This window comes from Nycticebus coucang, chromosome 18 (genome assembly GCF_027406575.1).
Source record: "Nycticebus coucang isolate mNycCou1 chromosome 18, mNycCou1.pri, whole genome shotgun sequence".
NCBI classification, from domain to species: Eukaryota; Metazoa; Chordata; class Mammalia; order Primates; family Lorisidae; genus Nycticebus; species Nycticebus coucang.
The window spans coordinates 28,358,656-28,382,753 of record NC_069797.1 but is presented as its reverse complement, the minus strand read 5'-3'; the positions used below and the strand labels follow the sequence as shown (position 1 = coordinate 28,382,753).

The following is a 24,098-nucleotide window of genomic DNA, read 5'->3' as shown; positions in this document are numbered from 1 at the left end:
TCCTGAAAATTCCAGCTTTTGCAGGTTAGCCATAGGACAGTATGAGAAAGGGTGAGGAGTCAGGAGTTGACATGGATCCATTGCCCCCCAGAGCTAGACTGTATGCGAGGATCTCCCACACTTTCTCATGTAATGTCTCACACCAGTTCTAATACATCTTCCCTACTTTTTTTTTTTTAACTAGTGAAGTGCAGTAGTGAGAAGGGGGAAGGGAGGAAAAGTGGAACAAAGAGTTCAACCTGTATCTGACTGAACTATCAGTTGAGATAGTGCACTGCCTTTGGACCAGCTGATTCCCCATTTCACAGATGAGACAGCTGAATCTCAGCGCATTTAGTCACTTACCCAGGCTTCCCAGAGGCAGTGTGTGGCTGCACCAAGTGCAGACCCTGTTGCGTCTGACGCCTGTCCACAGCATAACTCACCGTTTTCAGTATGTGAAAAATGCACCTGTGACATGAAGGGAACCTTTTCCTACACTGTCCCCACCCCACCCCCACACCTGGAAGTGGGAAAGGGGTTCAGGCAGGTTTTGGGGCCCTCGGTCCTAGTCTTGGCTCTGCTGCTCTGTGACTGATCCAGGCTCTTCTATCTGGGCCTTTCTGTCCTCACTTATAAAACATTCAATTCAGGCTCGGTACCCATAGCTCACTGAGGCTAGTGGGTTTGAGCCCAGCCCAGGCCTGCTAAACAACAATGACAACTCCAGCCAAAAAACAGCTGGGCATTGTGGGGGGTGCCTGTAGTCCCAGCTACTTAGGAGGCTGAGGCAAGAGAATCACTTAAGCCCAAGAGTTTGAGGTTGCTGTGAGCTGTGATGCCACAGCATTCTACCAAGGGCGACATAGTGAGATTCAGTCTCAAAAAAAATGAGCAAACACACACACACACAAAACATTCAATTCGATAATGTTGAAGCCCTCAACACACACACTAATATTTTTAGACTCCACACAAGCCCAGGATAACTCCCTTCACTACTCCACCAACCAAGCCTTTCTTTCCTTCCTGCAAAGTCTATCTGGATAAGCAGGATCCAGACAGACAGAGAAACCCTGGCCCCTAAAAACATGAATGAATGAAAGGAAGCCCTGCTAGCATGGAAAAGAGAAATCTCCCACTCTCAGCTGCTGGGCTTGTCAGTAATCCAGAGGCCACCATTTTGTCTGATCTCTCCAGTGGCTTCATCAATATCTCAGCTCCTCCAGAACTCTTTTCCTTGCAGCCACATCATCCATGCTCTCTAGGAGGGCTCCTGGGCTACGTGTTTCCTGCGTCCCTGTCCTGTAGGTGCTGTCCCTGCTTGCCCTCATGTTCAGGGTTGGACCCACTTGTGCCAACCTAAACGTGCAGCTTTGGTCCCCACGTCCCCAGGGGTGATGGTGTATACAGGAGGCATGTACACACCAGGCAACAAAGAGGGGCAGGTTAGCACCTGCAAGCTCTCCACCCTGGGCAGGAACAGAGGGACAGACAAGGGAATTTTGGAAGGAAGCCGGGTGTATCTCCCTGGCCTACTCTTTGTCCTAGTGTGGGTCAGGGCATGCCCATACCCTCTGCCTCACCACGGGTATGGGTGGGGAAGAGTAGCGCTGCTCCCATCTTGTCTAGGCTCAGGTGCTGTTTTTCTCTGTGGCTTAGGTGCAGTGGAGGCTTGCCTTTTGCATCAGTTGAGACGTCGTACTGCTGGCTTCTTGCGCAGTGACAAGATGGCAGCCCTATTCACCAAGGTGGGGAAGACGTGCCCAGTGGCTGGGGAGATTTGCCACAAGGTACAAGAGCTGCAGCAACAAGTAGAGGGCAGGTGAGCCCTCGGCCAGCCCTTCCCACCCCACCCCTCTGCTCTTCCCACTTGGCATTTGCTGCTTCCCAGGCCTGTTTCTTACGGGACCTCTTTTTTGGCCCCTTGCGAGCACAAAGCTCTGTCCCCTTCTTTCATGCCCCTGCCCCAGTCAGTTCTCTCTGCTCTCATCCTGTGGCATTAAGCCCCATTCCCAGTGCCTGGGACCTTTATACTCCTGAAGCCCTCATCCTCTTTGCAGGAAACCCTCAGGGGGCAGCCAGGAGGCCCTGCGGAGACAGGGCTCGACCAGCGGGAAGGCCCCTGTCCTCAGCCCACAAGCCTTGAAACACATATGGGTACGCACAGCGCTGATCGAGAAAGTTCTGGACAGGGTTGTGCAGTACCTGTCGGAAAACTGCAGGTGACTGGCCCGTCCCCCACACAGCCCCTCCCTCAGCCCACCTCCTGACCGGTCCTTCAGCCCCACTCCTTGGCATGCTTGGCTGATTGTGACAGGCTGTAGGCAGCCTGCAAATCCCCTTCCAGCACCCCAGAAACATAAACCACACGAGGCACCCCACAAAGCTCTGTCCTTAGGGACTCATTCCTTCTTGGTGACTGATATGAATGTGGTCTTTGTGGGGACATTCTTACTCCGTGAGCTCAACCAAGCTGGAATGAGTCCAGGAACCTCGGCAGTCACCCTGTCTGTTTCCTCCTGGCAGCAAGTACTACGAGAAGGAGGCCTTATTGGCAGACCCCGTGTTTGGCCCAATCCTGGCCTGTCTTCTAGGTGAGCTTGAGAGAATAGAGGCCTCTCCTGGCCCAAGGGGGCTGAGGGGTACAAGCAGGGGGAGGACCATCTGAGCTGGCTGTCCCTTTCTACGCAGTGGGACCCTGTGCCTTGGAATACACTAAACTCAAGACAGCTGATCACTACTGGACTGACCCGTCTGCTGATGAGCTTGTCCAGAGGCACCGTATCCGTGGTGCCCCTAATCGCCAGGACTCCCCTGCAAAGCGTCCAGCCCTGGGGGTAGGTGTCCCTCCCACCCTTTGTTCCTCTAGGCTGTGCCCACAGGCCTGAGGGAGGGGAAACTGGCCTCCATACAGAATAGGCTTTGGAGATGCCCCAGGGTAGCAGCCACCCCAGGAGAGCCTTCCTGCCGCACTAGCCCTTACAGAAATCCAGGACCCTATGCTGGTCCGTGGCTGGAAAGCAGAGAAGGTTGGTGTGGAGGCATAAGGGTTCTCAAACCCTGAGGCTCACTTCCCAAGGCTAGAGGCTGAGCCATGCTTTCTGAACAGATCCGGAAGCGGCACTCAAGTGGCAGCGCGTCGGAAGACAGGCTGGCTGCCTGTGCCCGTGAGTATGTGGAGTCCCTGCACCAGAACTCGAGGACACGGCTGCTCTATGGCAAGAACAACGTGCTGGTGCAGCCGGTAGGGAGCTTCATGCTGCCTCCCCTCCCTCCTTCTCCCTCTTCTGAAGTTCCCAGAATTGGAAGCTTCTAGCCAAGTCTTTCCTTACCTAAAGATTGGTCAGATGAGACCCTGTCTCTAAAAAATAGCTGGGCGTTGTGGCAGGCGCCTGTAGTCCCAGCTACACGGGAGGCTGAGGCAAGAGAATTGCTTGAGCCCAAGAGTTGGAGGTTGCTGTGAGCTGTGACGCCACAGCACTCTACCGAGGGTGACAAAGTAAGACTCTGTCTAAAAAAAAAAAAAAAGATTGACCAAAGAGAAGGGGGAGAACACCCTCCACCCCCTACTGCATCATACAACTTATGCTTAGCTTTGAATTGGCAGGAGCCAGGGATGGCATCTGGTCTAGTAGAGAGGCCATCCAGAGACAGGAACGGCAGCCAGCAGGCAGGGTGAGTGCCCAGCTTGGGCATGGCTGGCCTGGGATGCACCGGACATCCAGAAGGCTGACACCAGAGAGGCAGTAGGACCAAGCCAACCAGGGAGGGGAGATGCCCAGATCTGCTATGTAGCTCCTTCTGCTTGGTCCAGCCCCCAGTCCAGGACCCTGTGACTAGCCTAGCTTGGGCTCCCAGGTTCTCAACTGGAGTTGTCTTTCACAGGCTGTCTGTGAGAGCCTCTCAGCCCTTCCTTACCTCTGTCTTCCGGTGTGTCTCCTCCTGATAGAAGGAGGACATGGAGGCTGTCCCTGGCTACCTTTCCCTGCACCAATCAGCAGAGAACCTAACTCTGAAGTGGACCCCCAACCAGCTTATGAATGGAACTCTGGGGGACTCTGAGCTGGAAAAGAGGTGGGAGCTTTGGACTCACTTCCAGGAGCCAAGGAGGGGAATCAGGGCTTGACCCCAGACCAGGGGAGGGAGAGACCCACCTTGTACCAGGGGGCAGACCTCACTTACACAGACACCAAGAATTGCAGGGACAGGCTGACTGGAGTTAAGTCCCAAGCTCTGTAAGACTCAGCCAAGCCTGGGTATGAAGAGGGTTACCTGAGCCAACCTCTAGGAAGCTGAGAGTGACCAGGCTCTATGCCATAAGGGCACCATGGGACTCCAGGGACGTGGCTGGCTGAGCTCACTTCTTGGCTGTGGTCATCCTATCTTCTGGGGGGTTTCAGACGGTAGTAGGGCCAGAAGATAAGGAAGGCAAGATGGAGGTCTTGGGCCACAGTGACACCGATCTGTTTCCTTTCCAGTGTTTATTGGGATTATGCCCTGGTGGTGCCCTTCAGTCAGATTGTCTGCATCCACTGCCACCAGCAAAGTAAGCTCCCGTGGTCCCCAGCACAGGGGTGGGAAGAGAGAGGCTGCCTTCTCCCAGCCATGCCTGGAGCCTATAGGACTTCTGATCCTCCTACTGTCCCTGCTAATGAGGCTCCTGGCCATGATCTAGCTCAGCTGTTGTCCTACCCAGCCTGGGGAGCCTGGCCAATAGGCCATGGTGATGGGCGGGGCAGTCTTGAGGTGGACCCAGCCTCACTTGCCCACTTTCTTCCCCCAGAGAGCGGTGGCACGCTTGTGCTGGTGAGCCAGGATGGCATCCAGAGGCCACCACTGCATTTCCCACAAGGAGGACACCTGTTGTCCTTTCTGTCCTGTCTGGAGAATGGGCTGCTGCCTCGAGGACAGCTAGAGCCCCCGCTGTGGACCCAGCAGGGGAAGGTACCTCAGGATATAAGAGGCTCTGGGTGAAGGGCTATGTGGGCGGGTTCACCACCCACCTCCCTCCCTTCCCCCTACATGGAGTTCTTAGGAGCAGTCTTGGGTGGGACCCTGGATGGGACTCTGCCCTGGGTAGGCTGACCACACACCCTTCCCTCTGCAGGGAAAGGTGTTCCCCAAACTACGGAAACGAAGCAGCACACGCTCCATGGATGTGGAGGAGACCGGCTTGGGGCGCACCGCAGACTATGTGTTCCGGATCATCTACCCTGGGCACAGGCATGAGCACAGTGAGTGTCCCAGACTTCAACCTTGAAGGACGAGAACAAGACGCCCAGGGAGATGGGGAAGCACAGCATCACTGAGGAGGGGTGGCCAGTGAGTCCACTGACCAGGCCACGTTAAGACAAGAGGCTCATTGCTTAGCCTCCCAGCTGGGCCTTTTACCTGCAATTCAGGTCTTCTTCCCCACCTCTTCACCTAAGACCGCACTGGATAGACCCAGGCATCACTATACAAGATTCTCTTGGTCATTCTGTTAAGCTCTGCCTCTGGGAAAAGAATGTGGGGAGACTAGAAGAAGGAGGTGGAGAACTCTCCCTTTCTCTTAGGGCTGCCCCTGACCTCCACAGGGAGGACAGGGTGTTGGATTGGTGCTTCTTTTTTATTTATTTATTTATTTTTTGGGGGGATTGGTGCTTCTTTTTGATGGGTGCGAATTGTTCCCTGACTCCCTTAGAGCCAGAGTCCTGCTCAGACCAGCTACTGATGAGAAGAGCTTTAGCTGAAATGTGAGGCTGCATCTGAAAAGGGCGAGACTTGGAGCTGCCTGGGGGACTTTGAGGGCTAGAGGGTCTTATGGTGGCTTGGCCCTCATGGGTCTGGGTCCTGCCCTGCCATGGATATGTACCCTTGGGCCCAAGGGCTCCTTTCTGGTCCAAGTGCTGCTGCTTCTTGCTACCTATAGGTTCTCTGGGCCGGGCTTGTTTATCTTGAAGATAAAGTCAGGGAATTTGCCAGCCCAGAGCATTTATTGCCAACCAGACCACTGCTCCCTGTATTTCCTAACTTGCGCCAAAAAGTCGTCGACAAGTTGTCTCTGTGTTAGCGGACGGATCACCCAGGTGGCAATACATACAGCTCAGAGAGTCCCAGTGGGCTTAGGGGCACAAGACATGGGGATTCCCCCTCCTGTCCCACATGCACCTGATAAGGAGACGCATCTTTTGCCAGAATGTGTTTGTAAACTTGGTGTTTAATCTCAGCATGTTGCTCAGTTTAGGTTATTCACTCTGCTTCCCCTCTTCAGTCCTTGGCATTTTCCAGTTCTGATCACTTCACTTCAAGAACCATTTCCCCAGAGGGTGGTGAGCCAGGGCACCAAGGAGCTAAAACTCAGCTGAGGCTCCTTGAGGGCAGCTCTGGGAAAACCCTTGGAGGGAAATAGTTGAATTTATCGTCTGAAAAGAGGGATTTGGAGTGATGTTCAGATCTGGTCCAGCGTGACCATGGCAGGAGCTGAAGAATGATCAGGCTCCATCTGCTGACAGTCTTGCCAGCCTCGACCAGGGCTGCTGAGCTCTCAAGCTGCCAGCCTGTCCCAAACAGTCCCTGTCCTCCACATCCTTCCCCTACCCCCCAGTTCTTTCTCTTCTGTTCTTTCTAGAGAGGGCCTCCTCCAACGACTGGAACTCTGGAGCTGCCCCTAGCCCCTCACCTTCTTCCATACTCTCCCAAGTAAATCATCAAAAGAGCTTTTTGGGCCTGACGCGGTGGCTCATGCCTGTAATCCTAGTACTTTGGGAAGCTGAGGCGGGTAGATCACCTGAGGTCAGGAGTTGGGAGACCAGCCTGAGCAAGAATGAGACCCCATCTTTACTAAAAATAGAAAAACTAGCCGGGCGCTGTGGTGGGCGCCTGTAGTCCCAGCTACTTGGGAGGCTGAGAGGCAAGAATATCTCTTGAGCCCAAGAGCTTGAGGTTTCTGTGAGCTAGGACGCCGTGGCAGAGTGAAACTCTGTCTTAAATTAAAAAAAAAGAGCTTTCTGGTCCCCTCCATTCCCCTCTTCTGTGCCCTGCAGGTTCAAGGTGATCCTAGCCTCCATTCTACTCACCTTGAGGGAGTCCCTCCTGCCCAGGGATGAGGGTCCTCATGCCTCTGCCTCTCGCTATTTTCTTTGAGCAGTCACTATTAACTACCACCACCTAGCGGCCAGCCGCGCGGCCTCGGTGGACGATGATGAGGAAGAGGAGGATAAACTACACGCGATGCTCTCAATGATCTGCTCGCGGAACCTCACAGCTCCCAATCCGATGAAAGGTTTTTATCCCTCCCTTTCTCCCTGACCTGCCTCATCCTCCACCCCACCCCCCTGGGCCCACCTGCCACCCACTGCAGGGGCTGGAACAGCAGTGTTGGCATTACAGGACTTGCACCCAGGGTAGGGTGGTTCCCTTCCATCAGGAGGCAGACGAGGGAGGGCAGAAGGAGGCCAGACAGGCACTGGCATGAAGAGGGGATGGTACAGAGCACCTGGTTCTGGGCTGTAGGGAGGGGGCTTCAGGCCTGAGGGGGAAGAAGATCCACTGACAGGAAGGTGTGACCATCTGATTGCCTCTTGGAGACCCTGAATGGCTCTCTGAGCCCATTCCTACTCCCGGGGTCAGGCTGGCAAATGCTAGACAGTGATCTCTTTCTTTTTCGCCTGCTGATTGGGAAGACCAGCCTCTGGGCCTTGTGCTTCTGACTCCTGACTTTAATGGAAACAGGACATAAATATGAGGCCATTCCTGGGGCATGGGTAGGGGCTGGACAGGTCATGCAGATAGTGAGTCCTATGGGTCAAATGAGGGGTTGGGGGCCACTACTGAAAAAACTCTAGGGCTCAGTTTTCCCAGTAGGCCTGAGGGCTTCAGCAAGCATGGCCTGGCACCTTACCATGAAATCTAGAAATATCTGCAGTGTGGTGTTCAGGAAGGGGCACAGGCTCAGGGACTAGAGACATGAATTCCTGCCCCACTTATGCTCCTGGTTCACTGTACAGTTTTAAGCAGGTGTCTCACCATCCTGAAGCTCAGTTGTCTGTGCCAGGGGTCTAAGACAGGTGTGTTTCCAGCATCCCAGATTATAGAGGTGCCCTTCCTTGGAAATGACATAGCACAACCCCTCAGTGTCCCTCTGCCCACTGCCATCTCCTTAGCATAGAGCTAGTTGGTGAAGAAGGAGAGTTTGGAGAGTTATCAGCCAGCATGCCTATGAGGGCTGGCAGGGGTGCTCAAGAAAGGGTGGGTTAGGAAGAGATCAGGGAGCCTCCCCTCTCCCATTCCTGTGCCCCAGGATCAGTCGCTGCTTCTCTTTTCCTACCTCTGCAGAGAATATCTTAAGACTATGTCACACTCCTCTTATTCCTCCACAAAGTTTTGCCAAGGGGCCTAGTTCCTTAGCCCAGCCACTATGCTTTGAACTTTTTTTTTTTTTTTTTTTGGCCGGGGCTGGGTTTGAACCCACCACCTCTGGCATATGGGACCGGCACCCTACTCCTTGAGCCACAGGCGCTGCCCAGCCCAGCCACTATGTCAGTAATAATGAATCTCTCCATGTCTGGGCAGCCAGGGCCATGGCTTAGCACACATCCATCACACCCTGCCGCCATCCCTTCACACACTGCCACATTCCTGCCTTGGGGCCTGCGCTCCCTCCTAGCCCCTCCAACGTGAGCTGTAGGCCAGGCCCAGGTGGGAACATTCCATTTCTGGTGTTTCTTACCTACACACACCTGCCACCTGGTTCCTTGCAAACCTGGACTTAGAGCAGATGTTTATTTATAGGTTAACTGATTTGGAGCTGTGTGGGAAGGTTGAGCTCTGGGAGAGGTCAAGGAGCCCCTTCTTACCATACCCTATGAGCTGGTCATCAAGCTGGAGGCTGGAAGATCCCAGCAGAGCCCTTGTCTGGCAGACTTGGTGATAGAAAGCCTGTCCCTGATGAGTTTTAGGGCTGAGGCCTGTAAGATCAGAGAAACTTCCAGGCCCACTTGCCAGGGTCCAGAGGCCTTGGGGTTTGTTTAGGAGCCCCCTTGGGGAACTCAGGGGCTAGAGCAACTCAGTGTGCCCCTTCTGGGCCCCCAATACTTGGGAAAGGGAAGGAAGCATAACAGCAAAATCTGTAGGTGGTTGTGGAGAGGGGTGGAGGCTGGAGCCCCCTCCACTCCAGTCCATAATGACAACACTGTTGAGTCCGTTCTGCCAGCCGTTGCTTTTCAGGCCTGCAACATGCTTGACTTGTGCATGTGAATCAAGTGGCGGGGTGTCCAGATTCCCACTCCCTCCCTCTCTTTTCCCCTTCCCTCTCCTGCTGCCCCCTCATCAGAGCAGAGATGCTATTCACTCTAATTCTGCTCCAGGCCAGGCACCTTTCACTCGGAGTCTTAGGGGCTGTAGGGTTCACCGCCCTGATTGTTTTGCTTTACCCTTTCCTCGCACTCAGAGGAGAGAGTCAGAGTCAAAGCTGACCCAGCAGAACCCCCGCCCAGCCTGCTGCCCCTCACCCAGTCACTCCAGAGCTCCAGCTGGTCTGCACTGGGTTAATTCAGAGACGCAGTGTTCAATACTGGCTGGTTCAGCTCCTTCCTGGAGAATTAAGGTGAAGAGCATTGACCCAGGAGACTTGCCTTGGTCAGGCCCTGCTTTTTGGGCATGAGCTTATTTCCCTTTGTACCTGCCCTCTGCCCTCTGCACTTGCCGCCTTCCCTGCCTGCCCACCTGCTGCCTGCTGCCTGCCTAGCCGGGCCTCCCACCAGGACTGGCCTCTCTCCCGCCTGCGGCAGGGGCATGCGTTGGGCTCCTGCCCTACCCTATCTGCACTGGTTCTTTCCCTCTCCTTCCCAGAGTCTCAGGCATGGCTTGCAACCCCCTCACTCCCAGAGCCGCAGCCCCTCCTCACCAAGTATGTTCCCTTAATTTGCCTCCTGGTGGAGCTGAAGGGCCAGATACCTACCAAAATGTCAGCCACAGGCCTGGGAAATAAGCCCCAGACACAGCTGGGCAGCTCCTGAGGGGACTGGAGGGGGCTCAGCTCAACTCTCCCCAGCAAGGCACACCCAGAACTGGAGTCTGGCTCCCGCAAAAACCAGTCCTAGGCCTGCTCCACGCCATGCAAGGCCCAGGCTGAGCCCGTGCCCTCTAGACTGAAGGAGAAGCAGCACTGGCAGGAGTCTGCTCAGCACACACAGCTCTCTCTCTCCTTGTTCTTCACTCTTCTCTGCTCTGTTCCTCCCTCCTGGTGTCACCTCCTAGTCTTTTCACTTCCTGCCTTCACTTTGCTTTATCTCTGTGGCTCACTGGACCCGCCAAAGTCCCCATGAGCAGTGCCCTGCCCGACTTGGGCCCTGGAAGCTCTCAAGGATCTTCAGTTCTGATTCAGACCAGCTGGGCTGGCTGAGAAGGCTCTGTCTGCTGGTGGTATAGACGTGTCCAAGGAGCTATCTTCTGGGGCAGGGGCACATTCTTCTATGACTAGCATGTTGGATGATGGGCCTGTGTGCCCAGCCTCCATCCCCATCCCCATCCCCATGGTAGCCTAGCAGCCTGGGCATTTTGCCCTTCCTTCCAGTTCATTGGTGTGTTTCTAGGAGGCCACCGTGCTGACAGCAGTCAGGCTAGGCAAGGATGGAGGAACCCCCCTAGCCTGCTGTGGGATCTGGTCGCTGGGGTGGCTGGCCCAGGCAAGGAGCACTGTTCCTCCTTACCAACTAGCTACCAGATCTGGTCGGTCTCAGAAGAGCAAGGCCTGTAGGACAGGTGGCTTGGGTATCCCTGGGGGGCTTTGATCAGCAGGGACTCCCTTAGAGAGCAGGGCTCAGAATTTGAAGCATTCTAAGCACCTTTCTGAGCATCTCAGAGTTTGCCCAAGAGGGCCAAGTTGAATCCTTGAAGGCCAAGCTAACTGGCAGCACTTTAGGGAACTCAGGCCTTTGTTCCTTCTCTTTCTTGTCCCTCTAGAAAAGCAGGCGTTTGGTGGCAGCAAGATGGAGACAGACACCCATAGTCATTATTGATGAAAGTATTCAAGTATTTTATCGCATGTAGAAAGACACCATGCCAACCCTCTCCAGGCTTGGTGGAGGCTAGGAAGTGTCAGGCATCTTCTCTCCCCACCATTTCTGTCTCTGGGCTCTGGACCAGGCAGGCACCACTCCCGAGATTTTCCACCAAAGGGTGACTTCATGCTGCAGCTCTGGGCACAGAGGTGGGCATGCTACAGAGTGCCTGGGAGAAGAGGTCTCTGAATCCCTGACCACGGCTCCCTTCCTGCCCTCAGATGCTGGCGACATGATTGAGATGCAGGGCTTCGGACCCAGCCTGCCAGCCTGGCACCTGGAGCCCCTGTGTGGTCAGGGTTCCTCCTGCCTCTCCTGTTCCTCCAGCAGCTCCCCATATGTGACCCCCAGCCATTGCAGCTGTGTTCCCGACCGGTGAGTGAGGGGGGCCCAGAATATCAGCTTCCCTAATGTGTCCATCTAGGTACATGTCCATCTGTTCTTAGAGGCTGTGTAACTTGTATGGAAGGGTGGCCTCTGGAGTTGGACAGACATGCGTTCAAATTTCACTTCTGCTACCCATGTGACTTTGTCAAGTAACTGAGTCACTGTGGGCCTCTATGTTTTTGAGCCTCAGTTTCCTCATCCGTAAAATGGGAATAATACCACCTGTTTACTAAGGCGCTTGTGAGGACTAAATGAGATATAACTGTGAACATCCAGAGTTGTGCCTGGCACATAATAGGTGCTCAGTTCTTGGGAGCATCCCTTCCTGATGTGATGTGACATAGGTTCTGCTGTCAGGCTGTACATCTGAGGATACTCAGATATCTGGGCATCTGCCATGCGTCAAAAGTAGCACAAGTGGGCTTCATGTGAGCTGTTCTCTCTTGCCTGTTTCTCCTAGTGACTGTCAGGTCTCAGGTGGCTCTATCTAGTTTCACATGAAGAAAACAAGATTTATTAAAGTCAAGTTAGTTGCCAGGCCAGGCATGGTGGCTCACACCTATAATCCTAGCACTCTGGGAGGCTGAGGCTGGTGGGTTGCTTGAGGTCACGAGTTCGAGACCAGCCTGAGCAAGAGTGATACCCCTTCTCTACGAAAAATAGAAAATCTAAGGTAAGAGGATCGTTTGAGCCCAAGAGTTAGAGGTTGCTGTGAGCTATGATGCCACAGCACTCTACCCAGGGTAACAGCTTGAGGCTCTGTCTCAAAAACAAACTAATTAATTAATTAATTAAGTAAAATAAAATAAGTTGCCAAAGGTCTCTGGGTTGTTAGGAGCTAGGCAGGACCACAGGCACCTCTGTCCAGGGTGGCTGGCAGGGATGGGGAGCCTGCTGACATGCTACTGGGCCATGGATCCTAGTCCATATATCATCCCAAGTGCCCGACCTGTCTCCTCAGCACCCATGTCCTTCCTTCTTTTCCTCCTCTCGCCATAGGGGCCATGGGTCCCTTCTCTCTGAGCCGGGCTGTTTCCACAGGTTGCCCCTCAGGCTACTGTGTGAGAGCATGAAAAGGCAGATTGTGTCCCGCGCCTTCTACGGCTGTGAGTATGGAGTGAGGTGGGGCTGTGAGTGGCTGGGGGCAGGGGAGGTGCCTTGCTCACAGCCTCCTGTCTGCCCACTGCAGGGCTGGCATATTGCCGCCACCTGTCCACGGTCCGGACCCACCTGTCAGCGCTGGTGCATCATAACATTATCCCACCCGATCGGCCCCCCGGGGCCTCAGGAGGCCTTACCAAGGATGTGTGGAGCAAATATCAGAAGGACAAAAAGGTATAAACTCTGGGGTTCTAGGACCAGAGGCTGGGTCAAGGGGCAGGGTAGGCAGCAGTGGGTGCAAAGCAACTTGCTTGTAGACCCAACTGGGCATTCCGGATAAAATGTGAGGGGGGGGGCAGCGCCTGTGGCTCAGTGAGTAGGGCGCCGGCCCCATATGCCAAGGGTGGTGGGTTCAAACCCAGCCCCGGCCAAACTGCAACAAAAAAATAGCCGGGTGCTGTGGCGGGTGCCTGTAGACCCAGCTACTCGGGAGGCTGAGGCAAGAGAATCGCTTAAGCCCAGGAGCTGGAGGTTGCTGTGAGCTGTGTGATGCCACAGCACTCTACCAAGGGCCATAAAGTGAGACTCTGTCTCTACAAAAAAAAAAAAAAATGTGAGGTGGATGGGGTTGACGGGCCAAACTGATGGCCATGGATGACCTGACCATGGAGGACCTGATGGTTATGGTAGAATCCCATACAAACTGGGTAGAATCCCATACAGTGGGTTTACATGGGAAGGGGACTGGACTAGGGGCTGTGTCTGCCTCCACATTGCCCTGTGACCCCAGGCAGAACTGTGCCTCTCTCTGGGCTGTGTTTCCTGTCCTATAAGGAAGGAGGATGGAACTAGATCTCATCTGGGGCACAGGAGGACGGGGCTGTCCCAAAGCAGGGTTTGCATGGGCTTCAGCAGAGTGACTAAGGACCCTCCTGGACCCCAGTTCTCCATGGAAAGGGGCTCAGCTGGGCCATGCTGACTGTGGGGCTGCACAGTCTTTACTCCTGGGTCCCTCAGAACTACAAGGAGCTGGAGCTGCTGCGGCAAGTTTACTATGGAGGTGTGGAGCATGAGATCCGCAAGGACGTCTGGCCCTTTCTGCTTGGCCACTACAAGTTTGGCATGAGCAAGAAGGAGATGGAGCAGGTTAGGGGAGCCTATTCCTGTGGGGCTGGGGAGATGGGAGGCTGGCCCCAGACCCCAGGGAGGGGGCCTCGTAAGCTTCAGCCCCTTCCCGGCTGGAAAGAAACATGGCAGAGGAAGATGTTAGCAGGGAGGCTCCACTGTCCCACCCTGGGACCCTAGTCTCTGGCTGTCCCAGCCTTTAAGACTCAGGGCCAGAGGCCCAGTGCCTGCCCAGCCCTGCAGAGGAGGACCTGGTACAGCCCTCCCCCCATGATCATGGTGTGGTCTGAGGACAGGTGGACGCAGTGGTGGCAGCAAGGTACCAGCAGGTGTTGGCGGAGTGGAAGGCCTGCGAGGTGGTGGTGAGGCAACGCGAGCGGGAGGCTCACCCAGCCACACTCACCAAGTTCTCCTCGGGCAGCAGCATCGACAGCCACGTGCAGCGCCTCATCCACCGAGATTCCACCATCAGCAACGATGTGAGCCAGACGGGGCCTTGAGGGTGGGGGGCCTGCGGAGACCACTCGCATTTATGCACGGTAGTCGGGGACACTAGCCTGGCTTCTGATGCTAGCTGTGGAGCCGTAGGCTTAACGAGTCTGTCTCATTTTCTTCAACTGAAAAATAGCTGTCCCTCTGCTGCCAACTTTTGTGGGTATTGTAGGAATAAAATGAGTTAGTGCATTGTGTTCTGTTTGAACCGACTAGTAAGGAAAGATAGATTCACTGGGATTTAGGGGAAACCCTCTGTCCTTGTAGAGAGACCTCAGAACTAGCAATAGGCAGCCCTGGGTCCCAGTCCTAGATCCACTACGGACAAGATAAATATCTATGGGCAGAAACTTCCATCTCTGGGTCTTGGCTTCCCCTCTCCATGCATATCCTCTGATTATAAAAGATTCCTGGAGAGCTGTTGGCCAGAGAAGAAGGGAGCAGTTAGAATGGTACCATTGATGTCTACTGATGAAAGCCTCCCTCCCCTGTGATACTGTCTGTTGCCTTATAGAATGAACTATGCAAAGCTAACAAGAGCACGGGAGGGTGGTTCTTCCCGGCATCACCCCTGCCTTTAGAACAGCAAGTTCTAAACTATGCCTACCTGGCCCAACCAACACTGATGAGTTTCATTTTTAAGGATATTCTTTTATTAATTTGTTTTTTCTTTAACATTTCCTTGTTAGATAATGTGCATTCTTTTTACTTTACCAAATCCTTAATAATATTAACAGAAAATCTAAGTTGAAACAAGACTTTCTTTCTTTTTTTTTGAGACAGAGTATTACTATGTCGCCCTCAGTAGAGTGCTGTGGCGTCACAGCTCACAGCAGCCTCAGACTCTTGGGCTCAAGAGATCTTCTTGCCTCAGCCTCCTGAGTAGCTGGGACTACAGGGGTCTGCCACGCCTGGCTGGTTTTAGTATTTCCTTTTTTTTTTTTTTTTTTGTGGTTTTTGGCCAGAGCTGGGTTTGAACCCGCCACCTCTGGCATATGTGACCGGTGCCCTACTCCTTGAGCCACAGGCACCACTGGTTTTAGTATTTCTATTTTTAGTAGAGATGGGGTCTCATTCTTGCTCAGGCTGGTGTTGAAGTCCTAAACTCAGGCAGTCCACCCGCCTCAGCCTTCCAGAGTGCTAGGATTATAGGCGTGAGCCACTGCACCCTGCTGAAGCCTGAGTTAAACACAAGAAATTCTGTCCTCTCCTGGTGGGTTCAAACCTAGCCCCGGCCAAAAACCACACAAAAAAAAAAAAAAAGAAAGAAGGAAAATCTTGTTTTTCCTAAGACTTCTAGTGGGCCTTTCAACCAGGGTGCTTCAGCAGCTACACCTAAACACCGAGGACACTCTCCTGGTCTGGTGGTGACTTGAGGCATCTGTAGAATGAGGCTTAGCTGACACTGGCCACTTGCTGTCCAGGCCTCTGGTTCCCCTTCTTTTCAGCAGCCACTGGAAGCCTTGGAGTGCTTCCTACAAGCACAGACTGGACAGGGCTCAAGACATAATCCCAGAGACCTTGTTTCTCTCTGCCCCGGGGTGGGGGTGGGTGGGTCAGAAGCTGGCTTGGTGCCCAGCTGTGGCAGTGTTGGAGGCCGTGGTGGGAGTAGGGGAGTGAAGAGGACTCTCAATTCCTGCTCCGTTCTGACCCTAGGAGGAGGCAGGACTGCAGGAAGGGGCTGGAGTGCATGTGGGAGCTGCTGTCTCTTCACCCCTACCAGGTATTTATCTCTATGGATGAGCTGGAGCCCCCAGCGCCCCAGGGACCTGAAGATTCCAGACCAAAGCCTGACCAGGAACTGGGAGCCGGGACGCCGGGCACAGCTGTGGTGGAGCAGCAGCAGTCAGTGGAGTTTGACTCTCCGGACTCAGGACTGCCATCCTCTCGCAATTACTCCGTGGCCTCGGGCATCCAGTCAAGCCTAGATGAGGGGCAGAGCGGGGGCTTCGAAGAGGAGGACGGCGGTAGGGAAGAAGGGTCCAATGAGCCGGTCCCTGCAGCCCACACTTTCTCCGAGCCCCAAGATCCCAACCAGGAGAAGGCTTCTCAGGCCAGAGAGCTGGAGGCAGGAGAGGAGCTTGCGGCTGTGTGTGCTGCTGCCTACACTGTATGTGGGCATCCCTTAGGCATTGTTCCCAGCTGGCCCCAGAGGCCTCCCCGACATCCCAAAGCTTGGGGACGGGCTGGCAGGGTGGAAGGTGGGGGTGCTCTAGCTGTCCTGGAAGGGAGCACTAGCCCATCTCTGAGCAGCCCAAGAAGACTGTGGTCTCTGAATTCCTTGGATTCCCCGTGTTGCTGCAGTTTGTTGTTTAGGCACCTCCTGCCCCCATCTGAGGGGGGTTGGTCAGTCTCACCCCTGACGGCACTCCACTCTTCCAGATAGAATTACTGGACACTGTGGCCTTAAATCTGCACCGCATAGACAAGGATGTGCAGAGATGTGACCGCAACTACTGGTACTTCACATCCCCCAACCTCGAGAGACTCCGAGACATCATGTGCAGGTGCCATGTGGGGCAGGGGTTGGGTGGGAGGTAGGGACTATGTCTCACACCCTGCGGCCGGCTGCTCTGTGAAAGGTTTGATCTGGAAGGTGCCCTGCTCCTCTAGCCTGTACCCGAATCACACTTGGCTCCCCTTGTCTGGAATACTTTTTTCCTCAAAATCCCTCACCCCACCTCTCTTCATTCTTAGAGGTCTTCGGGAATCTCAGCTTTAGCCACACTTCTTTTTTTTTTTTTTTTAAGGCTTTTTATTTTTATTTATTTGTGGGTTTTGGCCAGGGCTGGGTTTGAACCCACCACCTCCGGCATATGGGACCGGCACCCTACCCCTTTGAGCCACAGGTGCCACCCTAGCCACACTTCTTTAAGTCTTACCTGACTTCACTAACCTTGTCCCACATCCAAGCTGTGCTAGACTCTTGTCTCTTTTGAGTGCCTTGGGGACAGTAGTTCCCTACTGTCTCTCAGGGTGGGATGCACAGTAAGTGCCTCAAAGTCATGGGAAAGCTGACTTCTGGACGAAGGCTGCTCTAAGGGCTGCCTCCCTGGGGATCCCTGAGGGGAGGGAAGGATGGAGCATAGCCACAGTGACTCTGTCCCTGGCATTTCAGCTACGTGTGGGAGCACCTGGACGTGGGCTATGTGCAGGGCATGTGTGACCTGCTGGCACCTCTCCTGGTCATCCTCGACAATGGTGAGGGAATGAGGAGGGTTTCCTAAAATGATGTTGGGATTGGGCTAATGTAAGCTAGAGAAAGGAAAAGAAGATGGCTAGGTCTGGGAGGCCAAGGCAGGTGGACTGCTTGAACTCAGGAGTTTGAGACCAGCCTGAGCAAGAGTGAGACCTCATCTCTACTAAAAATAGAAAAACTAGCTAGGTGTCATGGTGAGCGCCTGTAGTTGTCCCAGCTACTCGGGAGGCTGAGGCAGGAGGATTGCTTAAGCCCAAGAGTTTGAGGTTGCTGTGAGCTATGGTGGTACAGCACTCAAGTCCAAGTGACGCAGGAAGACATTGTCTTGAAAAAAAAAAAAAAAAAAAGAAGGCAGCTAGGTTTGGGAGGTGGAAACGTGAGCCAGTCTGCCCTCCAGAGTCTCTTGCCCTGCTGGCTTCACTTCTGTCTCCCCTCAGATCAGCTGGCCTACAGCTGCTTCAGCCACCTCATGAAGAGGATGAGCCAGAATTTCCCTAATGGGGGTGCCATGGATACCCACTTTGCCAATATGCGGTCTCTCATCCAGGTATGTTGCCACAGGTAACATGACCAGGCAGAACTGGGCTTGTCCTCCCTTGCCAGGGAACATTCCAAAAATGTCCTTTACATATAAGCTTAATTTCTTTCATTTAAAAAAAACATTATTTTCAGTGTCACAAATGAGTATGCGTGTGTGAATTCTTGTTCCCAGGAGAGTTCCGGAGAGTAGTAGGGATTGATGAAAATGGTGTAACTCGGCTGGGTGTGGTGACTCACCTGTAATCCCAGCACTCTGGGAGGCCCAGGCGGGTGTTTTGCCTGAGCTCAGGAGTTTGAGACCAGCCTGAGCAAGAGTGAGACCTCATTTCTAAAAAAATAGCAGGCATTGTGGCAGGCACTTGTAATCCCAGCTACTTGGGAGGCTGAGATAAGAGAATCACTTGAGCCCAAGAGTTTGAGGTTGCTGTGAGCTATGACACCATGGTACTCTACTGAGGGCGACAAAGTGAGACTGTCTCAAAAGAAAAAAAAAATGGTATAACTCTAAAAAGAATATAGATGCGACCCCCACCTTACGAGATCTGAAGGGTAGGGAGGGCGGCTACGGGGCGGGGGACAGACAGGTCTGGGAACCCCACCCTCCCCTGGGCATGGAGGACGGTGGGGTGGGTGGCAGAGAGGCAGCGTCAGTTCAGGGTTCAGTCTCTCTCCCTTTCCTCGCCTATGTAAGATCCTGGACTCAGAGCTGTTTGAGCTGATGCATCAGAATGGAGACTACACCCACTTCTACTTCTGCTACCGCTGGTTCCTGTTGGATTTTAAGAGAGGTCAGAAGTGGGTTGGATCATGGGGCTAGGGTCAGGGATAGTGGGAGGTTCCTCTTCCTCAAAGCCAGTGGTTCTTAGTCATAAATGTACTTGGGAACCATCTGGGGAACTTTTAAAAACTGCCAGTGCCCTGGGTACCACCAAGCTCCAGACTTACTAACCATGGCTACCTGGGGGTATGTGTTCTTAAAGGCTCTCTAGGTGATTCCCAAGTGCAGCCAGGCTTGACAGTCACTACTCTAAAGTCAGGGTTTTCAGAACTTTTTCCAAGCCAAAGCATCCCTGAGTGCCAAGATGTACGGCCTGTAAAATAGAGTTGAGTCCAGCACAGGGGCTTGCACCTATAGTCCCAGCTACTCAGAGGCTGAGGTGGGAGGATCAGGACAGACAGGGCTATGACTAGAACCCAGGAGTTTGAGACCAGCCTGGCCAATATAGCAAGACCCCATCTCAAAAGAAAAAATTAAGCTAGGTGGTATGTCCCTGTAGTTCTACCTTCCTGGGAGGCTGAAGTGGGAGGATTACTTGAGTCCAGGAATTTGAGGCTGCATTGAGCTGTATTCATACCACTGCACTCCAGCCTGGGTGACAGAGGGAGACCCTGTCTCTTTCTCTTTTTTTTTTTTTTTTTTTGAGAGAAGAGTCTCACTATATTGCCCTTGTGCCATGGTGTCACTGCCTACAGCAACCTCAAACTCTTGAGATGAAGCCATTCTTTTGCCTCAGCCTCCCAAATAGCTGGGACTATAGGTGCCCACCACAACGCCTGGCTGTTTTTGTGTTGCAGTTGTCATTGTTGTTTTAGCAGGCCTTGGTTGGGCTCAAACCCACCACCCCTAGTGAATGTGTCTGGTGCCCTAACCACTGAGCTACAGGCACCTAGCTAGAGACCCTGTCTCTCTCTTTATTTATTTATTTTTTTTTAGAGACAGAGTCTCATTTTGTTGCCCTTAGTAGAGTGCTGTGGCATCACAGCTCATAGCAACCTCCAGTTCTTGGGCTTAGACAATTCTCTTGCTTCAGCCTCCTGGGTAGCTGGGACTATAGGCACCCGCCAGAACATCTGGCTATTTTTTTGTTGCAGTTTGGCTGGGTCTTGGTTCAAACCTGCCACCCTTGGTATATGGGGCTACTTGCTGACCCACAGGCACCACCCCAACCCTGCTCTTTAAAAAAAACAACAGTGAGTTGTTCTGGTGAAGCACAGATACACAGTCTGCAGGAACCCAGAGTGCAGAAATTACCTAAGAGAAGAATGGGGTCTTGGGTACAAAACCCCCATTCTTTTTCTTTTTTTTTAAGTGATGATTTTTTTTTTTTAGAGACAGAGTCTCAATTTATCGCCCTCAGTAGAGTGCCATAGCATCACGGCTCACAGCAACCTCCAACTCCTAGGCTTAGGTGATTATCTTACCTCAGCCTCCCAAGTAGCTGGGACTACAGACACCCGCCACAACGCCTGGCTATTTTTTTTGTTGCAGTTTGGCTGGGGCTGGGTTCGAACCTGCCACCCTTGGTATATGGGGCCAGCGCCCTACCCACTGAGCCACAGGCGCTGCCCCAAAACCCCCATTCTTGAACTAGGCCATGTGTAACAGAGAACCCTATGACCTTGGCCAGATGGTGCCCTGACTCCCCACCTGGCTCCACCTGGAGGCCAATGACCAGCCATCCAGGCTTAGTGTTAGCCCCAGCCATGTGGCTGGAACCTGGTGAGCACCAGCCCCTTACTGTCCCCAGAGCTGCTGTACGAAGATGTGTTTGCTGTGTGGGAGGTGATCTGGGCGGCCAAGCACATCTCATCAGAGCACTTTGTCCTGTTCATCGCCCTTGCCCTGGTAGAGGCCTACCGAGAGATTATCCGTGACAACAACATGGACTTCACTGACATCATCAAGTTTTTCAATGGTATGAGCTGGTCTAGCCATTCTGGCTGCACCCAGCAGATGCCCTCCCATCCCCACTCCCCCAGCCTCTACCTCCGGCCTGGGCAGAGTTAGAGAATTCTCAGGAATTCTGGGGTCCTTTCCCCATAGGTAGGATGTCAGGAATCTAGCTAATGTGGGAGGATTGCTTGAAGCCAAGAGTTTGAGACTAGCCTGGGTGACATAGTGAGACCCTATCTCTTAAAAAACAAGAATACAGCAGGTAGAAACAGCAGAGTTAGCCAGCCACAGCCTCTAGCCTACTACCCTCTTTCTGGGCCTCCTATTACCGGTGTTTCCCCCAGAACGGGCTGAGCGTCACGATGCCCAGGAGATCCTGCGGATTGCCCGGGACCTCGTCCACAAGGTGCAGATGCTCATAGAAAACAAGTGAGAGCTACAGCTGTTGTGTAGAGCCTGGGCGCCAGGCCCCTGGGCTGCAGCAGCCAGAGGGCCAGAGGCGTCATAGCCCTGATCGCCCTGACCTACAGCTGACCCTGCCTGTCCAACTGTGTTCCTAACAAAGTGATTGTGAGCCTGGGATTTGACTCCGAGCATTGCTGGCCCTGGAGGGCAAGTCAGGGGCCAGAATGCCCTCACACCAGGGCAGGGATAGGAGTGGTCGGCCTCAGGGAGCAGCTGCCTTGGGGAATGTCTACTTTGCTCCCCTCCCAAATATCTGGGAATAGCCCCACTGCCACCTATAGCTTCAGCCCAGACTGTTCTCCATGAGTCAACCTGGGGTCTTAAAGTTAGTAGGGGCTATTATGGCCTGGGCCCTCCCTGGCAAGGGTTGTGTGGGGGAAGGATTCTGCACTCACTCTTCTGGGAGTCCCTTTGCAGTCCGGTGCATTGCGTGCACACCAGACCCGCTTGGGGCAGCATGAACAGCTGCCAGTTCAGCCACGTGTGCAAATGACCTGGGTACCTTCCAGGCCCTCCGCTGAGATTCTGGGGCAGTCAGAAAATGTGGGCCCTGGGTGGGAGCAGCCCACCTCAGCAGCACTGCCACTGCCACTCCCCACTCTGTAAAGTGCACCCACGTGTGTCTGTACAGTCTCTCTTGCCACCCTGCCCTGGCTGTGTGCAGCAGATACTGCCCTGGAAACTGTGTGTAAGGATGCTCTTGCCAGTTGGATGATCTGGAATGCCGTCGGAGCACATTCTCTTGAGAGGAATCCCAGAGCAGTTCTGTAGGGAAGCACTTCTGTCACAGTTCCTCTCAGGGACAGGCCTCAGAGCTTCAGGGCAGCCCATCGTCTGTCCTAGGCATCTGCTGAGTCCCTGGGGCTGCAGGAGGTGGGGCATGCCTGGGTCTCCCGTGTCTGTCCCTGGTGGGAAGCAAGGCTGGCTCTGCCTTCCATATGCTTCTTGGGATGCCGAGAGGCTAGGAACCCCTTGAAGAAGCTGCATTCACAGGGGTGCCAGGAAGGGCATATCTCTTGATCCCAGGCATGCTGCTTGCTCTGTCATTGCCTTTTCCCTCCACCCCAACACATGCAGGTAAGGCCTTGCCCTGGGACCTGGAGGCTATGCCTGGGCTGAGTCCTGTCTAGTAGTTGCCAGGGTCTGGTGGACTTCCTGCATTTGAGAAATGAGAAAGGGCCCAGCAGTCCTTCTGCATCCAGCACAGCCTTCCTAGCCCTCTCCTGCCCCTGGGCACTGCACAGCCTGTTTGGGGGCCAGCCCACCCTGTTGACCATCCCCGTTGTCCTGAGTCTTTGGCCTCCAACCAAGCACTGGTGGCCATTTGTGTGCCTGCCTTAGTGACACAGTGGTTTTGTGAGGAGCAGAGTGTCTATGTTTTTTGGCTCAGAAACTATACTCTTCAGTGTAACAGACTAATAAATATAGCATTTGGCAACACTCAAGGCTCTGGGGGCTGCTTGTGGGACTGGCTGGACATTGAGAGATGGTGATGGGGAATTCTACAAGCTCCACAATTGAGCTGTGCAAAGGGCCAGCCCCAGAAGGCAAGGGTGGCAAAAAGGGAAATATAGTTGCCAAGAGAGGGCTGTGGGCTACTCAGGCAGTTGGGGGAGGGGGGTGATAGCTTAACCTCAAGTAGTCAGTGCCTTGTGGAGGACCCATCTCAGATTGAGCAGGGGCTCCTTCAGCCTGGTGATGAGGGTAGGCCCCGTCCCACTCCTTCCCTGACTGCCTCCTGACCAAGAAGCAGCAAGTAAGCAGCTAGTATATGTATAGGAACCCATAGGAGCCTCCTGGCCCCTCCAGCATCTGAGGACCCTGCTCCTCTTGCTGTGGCTGTCACCCACTGGACACTGTCTCTGAAATTCTTAGATCAGACTTGGGCCTGGGGGGAGTATCAGGAGGGATTATGAGGTTTGGAAAAGGCCTGAATATAATAGTAACAACAGGTCAATAACCTCTTTTTCTGCCTTTCCTCAACCCCAGAGTGTCACTGGCTGAGCTCACCATTCGTGGGCTCTAGGTAGAGGAGTCACTCAGCCTGTTTTCTGGCTCTAGAAGATACTGGCTTTCTGGACATTAGGGCCTGTAGTCAATTCACTCAGGAGCTAAAAAACCCATTCCGTAGCTCTGGCAGGTTGAATCCAGCTTTTGGGACAGAAAGCAGATTAGTAGCCAGAGCTGCCCAGGCTATACAGACAGCTCTGGGACCAGGCAACTTGTTAAGCCCCTAGGGGAGTGGGCCTTCCCCCACTCCCACTGATTCTGTTGCCCTCTGCTACCAGGTGTGGCTCACACCTGTAATGCTAACACTTGGGGGCTGAGGTGGGAGTATTGCTTGAGGCCAAGAGTTGGAGGCTGCAGTAAGCCATGATTGCACCACTGCATTACCTAATAATAATAATAATAACAACAACAATTCTGGTGGCGCCTGTGGCTCAAAGGATTAGGGCGTCAGCCCCATATTCTGGAGGTGGCGGGTTCAAACCCAGCCCCAGCCAAAAACTGAAAAAAAACAAAAAAAAACACCTCTCTCCTATGACCACCTAAAAGAGATTCACCAAAGCCCCAGGGATAAGCTAGACTGAGCAGCCCAGTTTTTTTGCACACTCCTATCTCTTCTCACATTTATTTTCCAGCTTTATATTTTATTCCAGGCTACTGCTTATGACATACATAGTATTAATGTCTCAATACCAAACCACAAGGCTGGGTGGGATTCTAGGACCAGAGAGAATCCCATAGCCAAAATCATGGGTCTGCTGTGAGCAGGGCCAATCTGATAGCAGGGAGAGTGAAAAGCATGGTAAAGCCTCACCCTTGGAAAGTCAGATGGTCTTTTTTTTTGAGACAGAGCCTCAAGCTGTCACCCTGGGTAAAGTACTGTGACATCGCAGCTCACAGCAACCTCCAACTCCAGGCCTCAAGCGATTCTCCTGCCTCCGCCTCCCAAGTAGCTGGGACCACAGGCTCCCGCCACAATGTCTGGCTATTTTTTTTTTGGTTGCACTCATCATTGTTGTTTGGCGGGCCCAGGCTGGATTTGAACCCAACAGCTCAGGTGTATGTGGCTGGCGCCTTAGCCACT

The 24,098-nt window shown here is 53.6% G+C and overlaps 1 protein-coding gene across 3 annotated transcripts in view; it reads left to right on the top strand.

Annotated features, from left to right (window-relative positions):
- Positions 1–22,447, top strand: part of SGSM2 (small G protein signaling modulator 2) — a 38,097-nt gene extending 15,650 nt beyond the window's left edge. Inside the window, exons 3-24 of one of the 3 annotated variants that reach the window (XM_053568505.1) lie at positions 1,642–1,804; positions 2,043–2,204; positions 2,509–2,576; positions 2,674–2,819; positions 3,092–3,226; positions 3,932–4,056; positions 4,461–4,528; positions 4,766–4,926; positions 5,090–5,216; positions 7,112–7,246; positions 11,246–11,399; positions 12,453–12,517; positions 12,601–12,746; positions 13,530–13,658; positions 13,934–14,116; positions 15,853–16,239; positions 16,512–16,636; positions 17,248–17,330; positions 17,766–17,875; positions 18,560–18,656; positions 20,397–20,564; positions 20,887–22,447. In XM_053568505.1, the coding sequence (XP_053424480.1) occupies positions 1,642–1,804; positions 2,043–2,204; positions 2,509–2,576; positions 2,674–2,819; positions 3,092–3,226; positions 3,932–4,056; positions 4,461–4,528; positions 4,766–4,926; positions 5,090–5,216; positions 7,112–7,246; positions 11,246–11,399; positions 12,453–12,517; positions 12,601–12,746; positions 13,530–13,658; positions 13,934–14,116; positions 15,853–16,239; positions 16,512–16,636; positions 17,248–17,330; positions 17,766–17,875; positions 18,560–18,656; positions 20,397–20,564; positions 20,887–20,975 (3,026 nt within the window). In that variant the 3' untranslated portion in view covers positions 20,976–22,447. Of the gene's footprint in view, positions 1–1,641; positions 1,805–2,042; positions 2,205–2,508; positions 2,577–2,673; positions 2,820–3,091; positions 3,227–3,931; positions 4,057–4,460; positions 4,529–4,765; positions 4,927–5,089; positions 5,217–7,111; positions 7,247–11,245; positions 11,400–12,452; positions 12,518–12,600; positions 12,747–13,529; positions 13,659–13,933; positions 14,117–15,852; positions 16,240–16,511; positions 16,637–17,247; positions 17,331–17,765; positions 17,876–18,559; positions 18,657–19,978; positions 20,058–20,396; positions 20,565–20,886 lie in introns of those variants that run through there. The other 2 variants (XM_053568508.1, XM_053568507.1) reach the window with 2 other exon arrangements.
- Positions 22,448–24,098: the final 1,651 nt, after the last annotated feature.